Source organism: Chiloscyllium plagiosum, chromosome 7 (assembly GCF_004010195.1).
Source record: "Chiloscyllium plagiosum isolate BGI_BamShark_2017 chromosome 7, ASM401019v2, whole genome shotgun sequence".
Classification (NCBI taxonomy): domain Eukaryota; kingdom Metazoa; phylum Chordata; class Chondrichthyes; order Orectolobiformes; family Hemiscylliidae; genus Chiloscyllium; species Chiloscyllium plagiosum.
The window spans coordinates 89635259-89652921 of record NC_057716.1 but is presented as its reverse complement, the minus strand read 5'-3'; the positions used below and the strand labels follow the sequence as shown (position 1 = coordinate 89652921).

General features: G+C 38.3%; 1 protein-coding gene across 1 annotated transcript in view; it reads right to left on the bottom strand.

Moving 5' to 3' along the window:
- Positions 1 to 17663, bottom strand: part of clasp1a (cytoplasmic linker associated protein 1a) — a gene marked incomplete at its 5' end in the record, with an annotated part of 162130 nt that overhangs the window by 71737 nt on the left and 72730 nt on the right. Inside the window, 6 exons of the mRNA XM_043694200.1 lie at positions 2571 to 2734; positions 5209 to 5211; positions 6235 to 6298; positions 7277 to 7521; positions 11779 to 11802; positions 12899 to 13002. Of these exons, the coding sequence (XP_043550135.1) occupies positions 2571 to 2734; positions 5209 to 5211; positions 6235 to 6298; positions 7277 to 7521; positions 11779 to 11802; positions 12899 to 13002 (604 nt within the window). The remainder of the gene's footprint in view (positions 1 to 2570; positions 2735 to 5208; positions 5212 to 6234; positions 6299 to 7276; positions 7522 to 11778; positions 11803 to 12898; positions 13003 to 17663) is intronic.

Below are 17663 nucleotides of genomic sequence, written 5' to 3'. Positions count from 1 at the left end.
TAAGGGTAATGGTCGAGTGGGAGATACTCTTGGCCATGATTGCAGGTTGTACTGGAATACAATTCTGCTGCTGCTGATGGCCCACAGCACCTCATGAACACCCAGTATTAACTTGTGACATCTGTTTGAGTCTGTCCCATTTAGAATGGCAATAGTGTCACACAACATGATGGGGGGTATTCTTAACGTGAAGGTGGGACATTGTCTCCACAAGGATTGTCTGATGGTCACTCTTAACACAACAGTCCTAGACTAGACAGATGCATCTGCAGCCAGGAGACTGGTAAGGATGAGGTCAAGTATGTTTATCCCTCATTAGTCACTTCACTACGTGCTGCAGATATGTCTGGCAGCTATCCCTTCAGGATCCAATCAGCTTGATCATCAGTGCCAATGCTGAGCCACTCTCGGTAGTGACGTTGGAATCCCCCACCCAGAGCAGATGTTGCGCCCTTGCTACTCTGTTTCCTCCAAGTGTTGTTCAATATGGAGATGTACTGATTCATCAGCCGAGGGAGGATGATACGTGGTAATCAGGCAGGTGCCTTCCTTGTCCATGAGAGTTCACAGGATAGAGAGTCAATGTTGAGGACTCCCAGGGCAACTCCCTCCTGACTGTGCTGCCACTTCCGCTAGGTCTGTACTGCCTGTGGGACAGGATATATCCAGGAATGGTAATGGTGTTGTCTGGGACATTGCGTGTAAGGTATGATTCTGTGAATGTGACTATGTCAGGCTGTTGATTGACTAGTCTGTAAGACAGGTCTTCCAATTTTGGGACTAGACCCCAGATAGAGTCATAGAGATGTACAGCATGGAAACAGACCCTTTGGTCCAACCATCCATGCCGACCAGATCTCCCAACCCAATCTAGTCCCACCTGCCAGCACCCGGCCCATATCCCTCCAAACCCTTCCTATTCATATACCCATCCAAATGCCTCTTAAATGTTGCAATTATACCAGCCTCCACCACATCCTCTGGCAGCTCATTCCATACACGTACCATCTTCTGCGAGAAAAAGTTGCCCCTTAGATCTCTTTTATATCTTTCCCCTCTTACCCTAAACCTATGTCCTCTAGTTCTGGACTCCCCGACCCCAGGGAAAAGACTTTGCCTATTTAGCCTATCCATGCCCCTCACAATTTTGTAAACCTCTATAAGGTCACCCCTCAGCCTCCAACGCTCCAGGGAAAACAGCCCCAACCTGTTCAGCTTCTCCCTGTAACTCAGATCCTCCAACTCTGGCAACATACTTCTAAATCTTTTCTGAACCCTTTCAAGTTTCACAACATCTTTCCGATAGGAAGGAGACCAGAATTGCACGCAATATTCCAACAGTGGCCTAACCAATGTCCTGTACAGCCGCAACATGACCTCCCAACTCCTGTACTCAATACTCTGACCCATAAAGGAAAGCATACCAAACGCCTTCTTCACGATCCTATCTACCTGCGACTCCACTTTCAAGGAGCTGTGAACCTGCACTCCAAGGTCTCTTTATTCAGCAACACTCCCTAGGATCTTACCATTAGGTGTATAAGTCCTGCTAAGATTTGCTTTCCCAAAATGCAGCACCTCGCATTTATCTGAATTAAACTCCATCTGCCACTTCTCAGCCCATTGGCCCATTAGAAAAGAGGATTTTGCAGGCTCGATAGGGCTCTGTTTGATTCTGTCTTTTTGAATGCCTAAGTCGATATCATGTGTCTGTCCCCTTTTGTTTCTTTATTAAGACTTTATAGCAACAAAATACTTTCATAGTGATCAAGTTCCCAAAAACAGCAATGTGATAATGACAGGAGTTTATTACTAGTAGCATTAATTAAAGGATATGCTCTGGCCAGGAGAGAATTGATAACTTCCTTGCTTTATTTTAATGTTAAGACATTATTGCTCTTGATTATACATGAATGATTGAAACGTGAATGCATAGGATATAATAGTCTGACAGGTCTGTTTGTCAGACAAAATCAATAAATATTCTATAAATATTTGACTCAAATATTGAAAATAATCTGAAGATAATTTTGTTTTGATGATTCACCCTCAGCACTGGGAGTGCAGTTAACTCATCTCAGATGGCACCAGACTACATTACAATTGCAATTCATTCTTGGTTGTTAGCCATCTGTTGAGACGTACAATCAAAGGAGATGCTCAGCCAAGATCTTTACTGAACTAATGCATTGCGATGAATTTTAAGAGAAGCAGACTGCTTCAAGAATCAGGAAAGAGTGTGACAATGACAAATTACTTCATTCAAAAGCATTGTGAATCTTTGCATTTTTCCTTCTAGAAAGCTATGAATGCTCAGTCATTGAGTACATTCAAGATAGAGACTGAGACATTTTTGGACTACAAAGGAACTTATGGATAGGAGGTAAGTGTGAAAAGATGGAGTTGAGGTAGAAGATAGTTTTGAAGGTAGAGCAGGCTTAACCAATCAAAGACCACATCTATTCTTATTTCATAATACCACCCAGTCAAACATCATTATGAGAAAGTATACCCAGAAAAATATTACATACAAGTAAAAATTACAGGAAACTGCTTGCTCCTTGTCTGACCTGGTAACATCTAGTGCCTTCTGAACCTTGGCCTGTACAGAACCTAATAAATCTGCACCCATCTTCTTTAAAAGCTGAGTCAGGAGCACAAACAGCCAATCCTGGAGGTCTTCCTTGTGGATGATGATGAAATCTACTAAAGTTTCCAAAAACATGCTGAATACCTGAAAAAGGAGAACGTATTTATAATTTTTGTTGAGGGCAATAGAATACCACCCAGCAAGAAATTTGTTTCGACACTGCAAATAAACAAGCAATCTGCAGAAATCACCTTGTAAATATCATTCCCTTTTCTTTTACACAATTAATTTGTAATTGAAGGTGAATGAAATAAAGAAATAATGTCCACTGAAACAAAGCATACCTAGACAGATGACAGGATATAAAATTGAAAAAGGCTATTCTATAATTTTGATTACATTACTTTTTAGCTATATGAATTTTAAATAAAAAACTTTAACATCATACGGTCCAGATGCAGTTCACTCCATTGAAACTCCATTTAAGGGACGAGGACAGTGTGTTTTTAAGAGTACGTCCATTGGAAGTGGATCTTTCTGGCTAGGCCAGCATGTATAACCACCCTGAAGTGTCCAGAGGGCAGTTAAGGGTCTCCAGCAATACTTCTGCTGTTGATCTGGAGTCAAATATAGGTCAGACCAGGTAAGGCTAGCAGATTTACGTCCCGGAATTACATTCGTGAACCAGATCAATTATTACAACAATTTATGGGTAGTTAAATAGTCATCATTCAACTAGTTTTTAATTCCAGATTTTTACTGATATCAAAATACACTCTCTGCTGCAATGGGATTTAAATCCAGGTTTGGAGAACATTAGCCTGTGCTCTGGAATTCAAAACCAATGACAGAAACACACCACCACTGCCCTAATTCAAGTACAGCTCTTGTCTTTAGAATTTATAGAAACTTTCAGATTTTGTACAGAATGAGTTTGTTTTTTAAAAAAGCTAAGGATTCCAATGTGTTAGGAACACAAATTACCTTGCTCCCACCTGGTGAAAACCATCTTTGTTCATGTCATGAAATAAAATAGCAACAGGACTTCAAATTGCATAGTTTCTGTCACTGCTCTCGAACTATTTCGAAACTGATGCAATATCAATTTTGCACATAAATGTTAATTCAACAAAAATATAGTCAAGCAATACTTACTAAATCCCATTTGTAATATTCTGAAAAATAGCCTTCAGCAAACTATTTTCAGTGAACTAATAGTTAATGGCAGAATACATGCATCCTGTTGTCGCAGATATCTAGTTCACATACTTTAGAATCTAACTTCACAGTTATATGTTAAAAGGATAAGAGACAGAGTTACAAAATAGTAGAAAGTTAAAAATCATACAACACCAGGTTATGGGCCAACAGGTTTATTTGGAAGCACTAGCTTTCAGAATAAGAATTCTCCACAATCACCTGATGAAGGAGCAGCACTCCGAAAGCTAGTGCTTCCAAATAAACCTGTTGGACTATAACCTGGTGTTGTGTGATTTTTAACTTTGTCCACGCCAGTCCAACACTGGCGTCTCCAAATCATGACAAAATAGTAGGCAAAACTAGCTAGTTGAAGAATTATTCACACAATGCCTACTCAATGTTTGCAAAGAAGTGTGGTGATGTTTTTGTCTTGGAGCTAAATTTGTTTAAAAACATTTAACATACTCTGAAAACTTACAAGGGGGGTATACAAACTATTTACCTCACCAGATCAAAGAAATAGCAAATGAGGGATAATGAACTGAAAGGTCAGTTTCAACAAAATTCACAGCCGGCTATATCATCACGGATGATGGGAGGTATTTGAGTAGGTCTTCTCCTTTCAATTTATCTGGGTACCTGCTGGAAAGGTTACTTGCAATTTAAACCTATTGTGTTCGCATTACACCAAGGGAACACCGTCGAAGTAAACGACAAATAAGACATGCACTGTAGGCGGAGAAAAAAAAACACTGACTTCAATACTGAGCATGTGCTGAGATGGGCAAGGCTTAATTACAGCTTCAAATCTTATTTGAAAAATTGCTTGATTTGACGCCAGTAGGAGAATTTACAGGGGAAACACATTGTCTGATTACAAAAGAAAGAAACCAGATGAAGTAATGTGGAAGCATGAGATAAGTAACCAGAGTAAAAGGACTGAGGCATCTACAGTTAAGAGGTCATGATCTCAAGTTTTATCCCCAAGAAAGGATGGAACCAAGTGGAATTAAAGATAGTCTCCAGAGGCATGCTATGGGTAGTCCATAAAAGAATAAATAATGAAAATTTTGTGTTTTACATGAGAATTCTTGGTGGAATGAAGAAGCAAATCTGACCAAATATTACTTTAAACTAGATTAAGTTAGCAGTGCTAATTTTATTTCATTCTTCTGACATTATATTTTAAAAACTTTAATGTAATATCTTGCAACTTAGCTTGAGTGGTCAGAATAAGGTATTTGTATTACTCCTTAAATATAAAGGACGCCACATTTTAAACTTTCAGCAGCTACTCCAGTAATTGAGATTTAGCTTTGCAATAGGGTTTGAAACAAACTTCCTCAGCAAATAAGAAAGTATTTTTCAATAGCCTCATTATTTGTTAGTTTGTGATAAACAGTAAAAACAACACTTACTCTCTGTTGTGAGTTCCAACAAAGGACAGGACATGCAAGAAAACAAATTATTGATTAATGCAGTAGGCTTAAAAGCAACAGTGCTTTGCAATGGTTACTAACGTTCAGTAATCACTTCATAAAACACAGGCTTTTGGACAAAGCTAAGCAAATTACAAACAAATTACTAACAAACTCCCATGCTCGCTACATTCCAAAGTAGAAATTAGAGTATATCATTTTAATAATTTCTTGTTATTTAACTTCCAAGTACAATTAAGTAATTGCTTACTTCACCAACATTCATCAAATAGGTTATCATTTGGACTAGGGTTTACACAAAACCATTTTAGGAAGTTATGTTTCAAAATTAGCTTTAGAGGTTCTTTTCTACTGCTGCAGGTTAGAAGAGGTAGGTTACAATTGTATAGGGATTACTAACTAAACAAATTTTGAAAAATCAAATCCTGACTGGAAAATATGCATGTTATTTTTAAAGAACACATCTTTTAAAAATTGATTAATTACTTACAGTGTGGAAACAGGCCATTCGGCCCAACAAGTCCACACCGACCCTCCGACGAGCAACCCACCCAGACCCATTCCCTTACATTTGCCCCCTCACCTAACACTACGGGCAATTTTGCATGGCCAATTCACCTGACCTGCACATTTTTTTGGACTGTGGGAGGAAACCGGAGCACCCGGAGGAAACCCACGCAGACACGGAGAGAATGTGCAAACTCCACACAGAGGCGGGAATTGAACCCAAGTCTCTGGCGCTGTGAGACAGCAGTGCTAACCACTGTGCCACCCCAAAAATTGTATCTTTTCTGATGACTAACTCTTCATATAGTCTATATTTACAAATGCCCTGCATTGCTCTAATCAAGGAATTAAAAACACAGCACATTTTTGAGACAATCTTCCATATATGGTCCAATGTAAACAAATACTTAAAATGCCGCATGCATTCACACCACACACAGTTATTTATATGTACATGCAGAAAGTTGCTCTCATGAATGCCATTCTACTAGAAGTTACCTTGCTATGAGGATCTGCAAACATACGAGTGAAAATCTCACACAATCGCTTCAATTCAACTCGGCTATAAATGAATACAAAATATGTTCATTAAAAACATGTATTGTCACATTAGATCAAGTCAGGTGGTTGATAACTTGCTTTCTTTCTCGACTTACAAATTACAGCAATGGAAAAATAAATAAAATTCTGCCTGTTATTAAAATGTTTTAACATAGTCGGAACAGGATAATTTTAATTTTTAGTTGCCAGTTTATATGACCTTCATCAGATTTAGACCATAAGAAATAGGAGTGGAAGTAACGCCATTCGGCCCATCGAGTCCACTCCACCATTCGATCATGGCTGATGGGCATTTCAATACCACTTACCCGCACTCTCCCATATCCCTTTAATTCCTTGCGAGATTAAGAATTTATCAGTCTCTGTCTTGAAGACATTTAACGTCCCGGCCTCCACGGTGCTCCGTGGTAATAAATTTCACACGCCCACCACCCTCTACCTGAAGAGATGTCTCCTTATTTCCATTCTAAGTTGACACCCTCTAATTCTAAGGCTGTGCCCACAGGTCCTAGTATCCCTGCCTGATAGAAACAAATTCCCAGCACCCACCATTTCTAAGCCATGCATTATCTTCTAAGTTTCTAATAGATCTCCCCTCAGCCTTCTAAACTTTAATGAATCTATCTAGAATTCAATTGATAAGAATTCAATTAAGAACTAACAACTCAGTTCCAAAATTCCACCTTGATAGATTCAAACGTTTGCACTGAAGTTTTTTTTAATTCAATTAAGAATACAAACACATTTTAAATTAGTGAAGGCTAACATTAAGCCTGATGACTGGAAAACCCCAAATTTCAAATCAGTTTTAACTTATTACATTACTTCTACTTCTGGATACATGGTGATAGTGCCAAACTGAGAAGAATTAATTTACTACAGTTAATTATTTTAACACAAGCTATGAAAATAACTGAATGGTTTGAAAAGTAAGTTGAAAGGATCCTGCAACATGATAGTAGATTTTATAGGACCTCACCTTAATGTCCTCTGACTTTTCAACAGATTTTGAAGGCCGACAAGTCCCTCTTTTCTCTCAGACCAATTTGAACTAGCACAGTGGTTTAAGACCTCAGCCACATCCTCTGTTTGACGCAGGTAGTGTGGAATGCCTCCATTTCTGGAGCCATATGACCGCTCTGAACAAGCGCTAGATGCATCACTGTTTGCATCATCATCAGAGTACATCCCATATGGCTCATATCGCCTTCTCACGGGTTTTTTCTAAAAGTGAAAATAAAGCATTGTTTTATTAACCGCAAACAAAATCGAAATGCATATTTATACATATTGTGAATTTGTAGATGTTTAAAACGTGTTCAAGATTATCAGTTTATTTGTTCAAAAGAAAAGCTAAGCCTAACACCACTTCAGGAAAATCGTTCAAAGAATTGGAACAGCACAATCATGGGGCATATAAATGCAAACATGCCCGATTGGGATTATTTTATAATACAAATAACTGTCACCCTCCCACAGATTTTACACTTGTAAACCAAAATGAGGTGATTGTGAAAGTATTACAATCACTACTTTTCACTAATTCACTTGCTTTTCTTCCTAACCTATGTTCACAAACCCATGTACGTGAGCAAAACAACATCTAGGCTAGAATTTATTGTTTTATGCTTTCAACAAAAAAAATTAAAACCCTGTTTGAAGTTTGACATTTAATTTAAATAGTATTCAGGAAAAAGGAACAAAGGTTCGTTCTTAAATGCACTCTTTCAAAGGAGACAATATCTTAGCTTCAGTTGCGAAAAAACATCTGGATAGATATAAATGAATCCTCAAATAGGTTTTCAAGAAAGCTATGTTTCATAAAGTTTTATCAATATGAACCATCTCCCATTGTTTAGCTCATGTTATGAGCTGACATCAAAATAGATATTGTAAATAAAAGCAGCTTACATAACGAAAACAGTCTATTCAGCACAACCAGTTATCAGTATTTTAATGACTCATATCACTCTCAGTTTAATTCAGCTGTGTCTCCATTCTCCAAATGAAGTTCAACTGAAGCTCAAAGAAACAACAAGCTCATCTTTCACCTGAAATGTTCAACTATTTCACATCATAACCACTGCTCTTAAATGTTTTCAGACAGCAACCATGAATAATGACAATCGTTGCTACCACTTTCAGACTTCTTTTTTGTGTATTTCCTTGACACATCACTTTTGCCTTGCACCATCATTCCTTTTATCATTTAATCTCTCCTGACTTCTACCCTACCACAAACTTTCTATATTATTATTTTCTCCCTGTTTAAAAGTCCTGCTTTAATAGGCTCTATGCTCTTCACCATTATTCACTTAAAGTTTCTGATACTATGATCACTTTCTTACCCAGATATTCTACACAGACAATTTGTGCACTGGGAGCCTTTCGTTCCCCAGCACAGATCATGCAAAGCTGCCTTTTTGGCTGCATCAAGAATATGTTCAAAGAAATTCTCCGAAACATATTTCAGCATTTCCCCTCTTCTTTACTCTTCCTCTAACATTATCCAGGTAATGAATATTCCCCAATGTTACCATTCTAAAGTCTTTGCATGTCTGTGATTTCCTTAAAGATTTACTTTTCTGTCTCCTTCCCCGACTCTCATTATTTGGAAGCTAATAGTCCTGCAGTATGATAATGCCTTTCTTATTTCTCAGTTTTAACCAAACAGATTCTGTCCTTATCGATGACATTCTCTCTTTCCATCACAATATCATTCTCCCGTCATCTGTCCTGTCACACCCCGACTTTGTTTTTTCCCTTCTGTATCCTTCTGCACACTTTGTACCATTGAATATTAAGCACTGGTTCTCACTACGTTAAAGTTATATTATCATCATCAGATTATATTCCCACAAGGCAATTTGTGTTGTAACTTACCAATCTTATTCACTACACTGTACATTTATGTACAGAAATTTTAAATCTGCATTTATTTCCTCTCTGTCTGTGTTAGTCAGCTCTTATTGGGCATGATTGCAATGCTTCTTTCGGCAGTTTTATCCAAGTCTCACTTTAGGCACCTTATTCATCTTTTCCATTTTTGTACACCTCATGCTAATTTAGTTCAAATACTCTTCATCCATACCAGTGAACTTCCACATGGGAACTTCAGATCCAGTCATGTTGAGGGACAACCTATCCTTTTTAACTAGATCAGCTGGTCCTAATGCCCAAAGAATCTGAAGCCTGCCTTCCTGAGCCATATTAAAGGCCACACATTGATCTCACCCATCTTCTGGTTTCTACTCTCACTGACACATGGAATTAGGAGCAATCTACAGATCACTTCATTCAAACATAAACTTCTTTCTCTAGCTCCTGAATGTGTGACTATAGAGGTGCTTATTATTTAGGCCATATGACATTAGCATGCAAAACGTTCGTGCTCACACCCCTTCTCCCTCCAAATTGTTTCGCACCTACTGTGTGATGTCCTTTACTCTGACACTTCGACAGAAATTTCAGCCCACCCCATTATAGGGAATCTGAAATAATGACTTCATTACTAATTACTGCCATCCCACCTATGCAGTCCCTTAGCCATGACAGCATGATCTGGATCGTATTCCTGACCTTCTCTAGCAATCTCCTATTTGATACTTTGTCAAAAGCTTTCTTGACATTCTTGCACACTACATCCACTGCAGGGCTATCGTCACATCTTTTGATTAGGAAAAAATGAAACTCCCAAGTGCTAATTTTCTCTATGAGCACACCTGCAACTGTGAAACATTTTTCGACCCAGTCAGATGATTCCACAGAAGCCCTGCTTACTCCCTCAATTTAGAGAAAGACATTTCCCATCTCAAAAACAGATCATTTGCACACTCAGCCTCAGGTCCAGTTAAGTCATAACAGCATTCAAATGTGGAAAAAAAAGTACTGTGCATTCAAAACTGACATCTTAGTTTAAAAAAAACTCTGAAAACACATACAAAATAATTAAAACATCAACACCCAGGGGCACACTTAGCCTAGAATACAGTCCTACAGCAATTATAGGTCTGTTATATAAATATGTGGAAGTCACAACCCCATCATTACTTCTGGCATTCTTTATACTATAGTATTTAGCAAATCTTCAATAGACTATCTGAATGCATAGCTTCAAACTTTGGTACTTGTTTTTGGAACAGAGTTTTACAAAAATGAATGTTACATTGCCAGAACTTTTTTGGAGCCATTTTAACTTAACCCACTCAGTGGGTTAATTTTTGCATGCTAAAATCAGGCTAATTTTATTGTCTGCAAAACCAGGCAGGTAAAAAACAAGTAGGGAGTAAATTACTGCAGGTGCTGGAATCTGTACTGAAAACAAATGCTGGAGATCATAGGTCAGGCAGCATCCATGGAGAGAGAGCATGCTAATGTTTTGAGACCAGATGACTCTTCATCAGAGCTCTGAAAAATCATCTAGACTCCAAACATTAGCTTGCTCTCTCTCCATGGATGCTGCCTGACCTGCTATGATTTCCAGCATTTTGTTGCTTTCAGGTATAAAATCGACCCAATTCCAACACATCTCTTTAATTGAACCTGTCTGGAGGGAAAATAAACTCCATTCCTTCACCTATTGAATTAGAATTATTGAACATACTTAATGCCATACTTTATATATTTAAAAAAATGAAAGCATGTTGTAATACATAAAACAACAGATCTTTCGATACGAAAAATAAAGTGTGGAATGTCTCTTCTGGCATTAATATTTCTTTGATTTACATTAATGTTATGAATATTTATGCTGAAAACTAAATAGATTATCAATAGACAGTTTTCTGCTTTGGATCTATTTGCATTAAGGACCACCAAAAAGGAAAATAATTCAGATTTCCAGTATCTGCACTTTTTTTAAAAAAAAAGCAAGATTCTGGAAATAAACAGCAGAAGGATGAGGATTAAGGAGGGAACAGGTAAAGTGACGACTCATGTACAGCCTTCTTCAAAACAGCTTTTAAAGATGGATCCACATCAGAAACATTCACTTAGTTGTTCTAAGCTGCTCTGTACGTTTCCATATTTTCTGCTTTTACTTTAAGGACTGGGCCAATATCAGCCAACCTAAATTCTAATTGGATTTAAAGTGATGACAAAAGAAATTTCCCTCAACCCAAACTGGATTGAATTTAAACATAAGCCTAAGAGGTGAAGAAACTGTGTGCTTTGACAATCCAACTCCCCCTTCGTAATCACTCATTTGCGGCTGATTTGCTCACAGCAGTAAATGTCTAATTAACTCATGACTCAATTGTTACCATGCATCTAAATAAGACTCAAAAGCCTCACTGGTTGAGGTTTCAAAGTTCTGTAACAAAACAACAAGATAGCAATGCAGTCAAAGACATCCACAACTCTATAATGAAATGTACCTCTGATCTGTTATTTGTATGTATTTATTCTAAGGGTCTGAAAGAATAAAATAGCAAAGAAATAACAGAATGATTGGAAGAAAACAGGATCAAAAAGCAGCACTACCTTAGTCCTGGAGTCTCCTAACAGCTGTTTGCAGCACAACAATTTTATGGGGAGAAAGTACAAAGAATTATGTCAAAAGAAGAATAATTGCATATTTTTACAACAGAATGATGAATTCATTAAAGCATGTCAAACACAAAACAGATAAAGCACTTGAAAAATGATTGAGTTGCTTACTTTCAGAGAAGTTTAAATAAATGGGTATAATGGATGTAACAAAATCCTGCTACCATATCAACAAATGACATGAATACGGCAGTCGGCAGAGGGTGACCAAGATTTATCTTGCCTTTGTACAGGCCAATGATAGATAAGAAACAAAACCAATTACTGATATCGTAACCATACTTCAATAATGTGCTCAAAATGAGAGACCTGGAAAATCAAAACTCATAGCAATGAGCTGACTGTACCTCTGCTTGGCACCATTCAACAACAGAAACTAATGCCAGGCAAAAATAAATTTTAATTTTATTTAAATGGAACGTCAGGACCTGCCAACACCTTTGATGCTCTGAAACTCTCCATCAGGTTCTCGCATGTGGGGATCGAGTAATGATTTGGAGACAGCAGTGTTGGACTGGGGTGTACAAAGTTAAAAATCACACAACACTAGGTTATGGTACGACAGGTTTATTTGGAAACACTAGCTTCCGGAGCGCTGCTCCTTCATCAGGTGGTTGTGGAGAATGATGAAGGAGCAGCACTCCGAAAGCTAGTGCTTCTAAATAAACCTGTTGAACTATACCCTGACGTTGCGAGATTTTTAGCTTGGGACAGAGTAAGGAAGAGAAGGCAAGAGCAAGGGTGTCATATAGGATAAGGAGAAAAGATAGCAAGACAGCTAGATGAGATCAAAGGAATGTATTAGGAAGCAAAGACAAAAAGAAAGAAAAGATGGACCAAAAGAGAACTAGAAATTAACTGCTGTCACAGCAAGACGATTCCACAGAAAAATCAACTACTGCCTCCGAGAAAAAGAAAGCAGTAACATTGATAGTTTGAAAGACATCTAACATCGGAGTTGCAAAAAAGAAAATCCATAAGAATGTGCAAATAATACTTTGTAAGGCTGAACTTTTGTTTCATTTCTGCACTTAGCTATTCAATTGAATATTACCAAGGCATCTGCAACAGCAGCCTCCACCTCTGTGCTTGTGTTGAGAACCCTCATGGCATTTACTGTAGGAGGCAATCGACCAGCTTGTCCAAGCCCGTATCGATCTAAGAAAAGTGAAAATGTTGAGTTAAACTGAGTTCTTAAAACAAGGTTCCATTTCTCAAATTACACTAATTTCGGCTACCAGGAGCAGATATGACGACAAATGGATTTGACTCCTGAATTTAAAGTTGCAACACAACACACGTAACCTTAAGTTAGGAATTATTTCTCATGCTATTCCCAGTCAAGCAAATAGAGGATCAGGAGTAAGCCATTCAGTCCCTTGATCCTGTTCTAGCGCAACTAAGCACACCTCAATTTTGCAACTAAAGACGGTTTGGCCAAAGATCTTATAGACATAGATTCTTGGTCAGTATGGGAATGACGGATAATGGCGAAAGGGCAACACAGTGTTGGAGGAGTGTTGGATCAGCTATGATCCTACTGATTAACAGAGCAGGATCAAGGGGCCAAACAACCTACTCCTGCTCCTATTACTTATGGTCCAACATTAAAAGATTATTCAAAATAAATATTCGGAGTATTTTCAAAGGGGGACACAGTTTTGGTTTAAATACACTTGACACAAAAAATGGCTTCCACTTTGGCAATGAGTTTGGTTTAATGTTGTCACGTACTGAGATATGTAGAAAAGTGTTAATATTTAGACTTTTAATTTCATTTTGCGTTTGCAAAAGGAGGATCAGTTGCTGGATTCACCGGGGTCTATATAGGCGATCTATTTACATATTAATTTAGGTCAGAGCACATGTCTGTTTTTACCAATGTACAGCATACCTCTGGAGCAGGTCAGACTTGAACCTGGGTCTTCTAGCTCAAAAGGTAGGGACACTACCACAGCGCCCCAAGAGCCCTTATGGTGGGTCAGTAAATAGTGAAATATAAAACACCAAAAGTAAAAAATAAATTTTGTTTCACTTGTTGCTAACTACATATACAATAACAGCCTCATCACAGATTAATTCAGTTTGCGAGACTGAATGTGCACTTATATTGTCGACTTCAAGTGAATACATGTCTTTATTCATACTGAATCATTAATATTTCAAATGATTAGAAACTGGGTAACAACGTCCAATTTTAAAAAGACACAAGTTGAAAGTGCAACAGAAATTTAAGTTGTCATTTAGATTTATAGCATGCATCTGTGCAACACCACTCATCACATTTAGATTTTTCTCAACATTTTTAATGTTACTGCTTGAAGAAGCTGAAATTTGCAATTAAGTCGTTACAAGTTAATAAGATTACTTGAACTTCAGGGGAAGTTGGCTATTAAGAGAGTCATTAGACCTGAATTGCTAATTTTGACCTGTATTTGGCCCTTGTTCAACTGATACCTTTCGAAGAGGCTTACTACCAGAACTTTTATTATAGAAAGCCCAATCCTTCCACGTAGGGAGGTGGACAGGGAAGTTCCAGACTGGACTGCAGTACAGATATCAAATCCAGTAGCCATGGCCAGGTGTAGCATCACCAATGATACATTAATAGATTATCAGCAGACATTCCTTCTGTAGTGCCTGTTGTCCCCAATCTACATATTTAATGTAATAGTTGAAAACAGATGTCCTGTGGGTTCCAACAGTAACGATAAACAAACCCTTGTTCAAAATACTAACAAAGAAAACCATTCAAAGATCTTGCATATTCCAGTACAGCTATACATCTTCTCTACATAGGAAGGGTAGAGACGTGTGCTAAAATATATACAAATGATGGCTTTTTATGGTGGGGGGAGGGGGGGGAGAGATTGTGTGTGTACGTGTATGCGTGTGAGGGTGAGAACTCTGAGGAATGAGAAGAAATCGAGCAGAGATAGCAGCATTTATTGGCCAACAGTAACCTTATTAGAATTAGCAGCATCGTTGCAAGGGAGAGTGTTTTCCACTCTTTTATTGCAAAACAGAATGGACTCTCAGTTAACAATTTCTGGTTCATATTATTGTGAAAAAAAAAATAAACTCTACAGTATATGTATCACTATTTTCAAAAGGAAAATCAGCTGAAGACCTGAAAAATTATCATTTTTGTTTGTGTTGAACTTCATGATCAAGCTGAAAACACATATTGGTTAAATACAATTTTTAAAAATCCAGACCCAAAACAAGAATTAGTACAAACACGGGAGAAAAATGAGAGAAGGTGAAGCTAAAGGTTACAGAAGGGAAGCAAATAGAACTGTTATAGAAGGGTCTTTCCACCATCCAGTTTTGAAGGTCCAAACACCTTTCACAAACCAGGTGTTTCCTGTTTCTTTTTAAATACTCCAGCTTAAACGGGTGTTCAGTCATTCAATTCCACAGATGTAGACTCATGTGATGCAATAGATAACATCCCTACCTCTGAGCCAGTAGCTTTGCTTCATGTTGACTTGCTCCAGAGCTGAGTAATAATCTCTCTGAACAGAGTTAAAAATCACACAACACCAGATTATAGTCCAACATTGGCACCTCCAAACCATCTCCGAACAGGTTATAGAGTCACAGAGATGTACAGCACAGAAACAGACCCTTCGGTCCAACTCGTCCATGAAGAAAGCTTTCCTAAATTAATCTAGTTCCATTTGCCAGCACTTGGCCCATATCCTTTTAAACCCTTCCTATTCATATTCCCATCCAGATGCCTTTTAAATGTGTAATTGTACCAGCCTCCACCACTTTCTCTGGCAGCTTATTGCATACAATGCACCACCCTCTTCATGAAAACATTTCCCCTCAGGTCATTTTTAAATCTTCCCCCACCCACCCTAAGCCTATGCGCCCTCTAGTTCTGGACTTCCCCCACCCCACAGAAAAGACCTTGTCCATTTACCCCGTCCACACCCCTCATGATTTTATAAACCACAATAAAGTCACCCCTCAGCCTCCGAAACTCCAGAGAAAACAGCCCCAGCCTATTCAGCTGTAGTTGATTTCCCTGTAGCTCAAATCCTTGTCAATTTTTTCTGAACCCTTTCAACTTTCATAACATCCTTCCTATAGGAGGGAGACCAGAACTGCATATAATATTCCAAAAGTGGTCTAAACCAACGTCCAGAACAGCCATAACATGACCTCCCAACTCTTGCATTAAATGCGCTGACCAATAAATGCAAGCATACTAAATGCTGCCTTCACTATCCTCTTGCCCTGCAATTCCACTTTCAAGGAACTATGAACCTGCACTCCAAGTTCTCTTTGTTCCACAAGACTCCCCAGAACCTTACCATTAAGTGTATAAGTCCTACCCTGATTTGCCTTTCCAAAATGCAGCACCTCACATTTATCTGAATTAAATTCCATCTGCCACTCCTTGGTCCATTGCCCCATCCGATCAAGATTCCTTTGGACTCTGAGGTAACTTTCTTTGCTATCCACTACACCTCCAATTGTGGCATCATCTCGCAAACTTGCTAGTTATACCTCCTATGTTCAAATCCAAATCATTTATATAAATGACAAAAAGCAGTGGACCCAGCACCGATCCTTGTGGCACACCGTTGGTCACAGGCCAACAGTCTGAAAAGCAACCCTCCAAAACCACCCTCCGTTGAGTCAGTTCTGTATCCAAATGGCTAGTTCTCCCTGTATTCCATGTGACCTAACCTTGTTAACCAGTTTACCATGAGGAACCTTGTCAAACACCTTACTGAAGTGTACATAGGTCAAGTCCACTGCTCTGCCTTAGTCAATCCTCTTCTTTACTTCTTCAATCAAGTTAGTGAGACATGATTTAGCAAGTACACAGCCATGTTGACTACCCTTAATCTGTACTTGCCTTTCCAAATACAACTAAATCTTATCCCTCAGGATTCCTTCCAACAACTTACCTAGCTTGCTAAAATAAAATATAGCTACCACTTGTGCAGAGGTAGATTTTCAATTTGCCATGTTACGGAGTGCTCGCTCATTACATAACGTATACATGTCGTATTTTCAGTTTTATACCAAATTGGTAAACTGGAAATCTATCATATGAATTGACAAACATGCTTTCAAATTAATAGATAAATATCATGTTTATGATGTATACAATGATAATGTTAGCTGTAAGTTGCTAATTAAACTTGTGTTGACTAATAAACCCAAAAATTAAACTAACCAAACATTTGTTCATGGTAGAAATGTTCCATTTTCATAACGTGAATAGAGTAAGAGACCTATTATAGCAATTTATTAGGGCAAATAAGTTAGAATAATTCATTTTCCCCCCTTATTTGACAGTTTATGAAGATTGATCAGATATCAATTACATTTAAGCACAAAAGAAAGCTATACTTTCATTTGGCAATTATGAAAAATAAGCTTTTCAATAGCAACTGTTCATCAGTACTTTACTACAGTCATAGAAATGTACAGCATGGAAACAGACCGTTCGGTCCAACATGTCCGTGCCGACCAGATATCCCAACCCAATCTAGTCACACCTGCCAGCACCCGGCCCATATCCCTCCAAACTTTCCTATTCATTTACACATCCAGATGCCTGTTAAATATTGCAATTGTACCAGCCTCCACCACTTCCTCTGGCAGCTCATTCCATACACGTACCACCCTCTGTGTGAAAAAGTTGCCGCGCAGGTCTCTTTTATATCTTCCCCTTCTCACCCTAAACCTATGCCCTCTAGTTCTGGACTCCCTGACCCCAGGGAAAAGACTTTGCCTATTTACCCTATCCATGCCCCTCATAATTTTGCAAACCTCTATAACATCACCCTTCA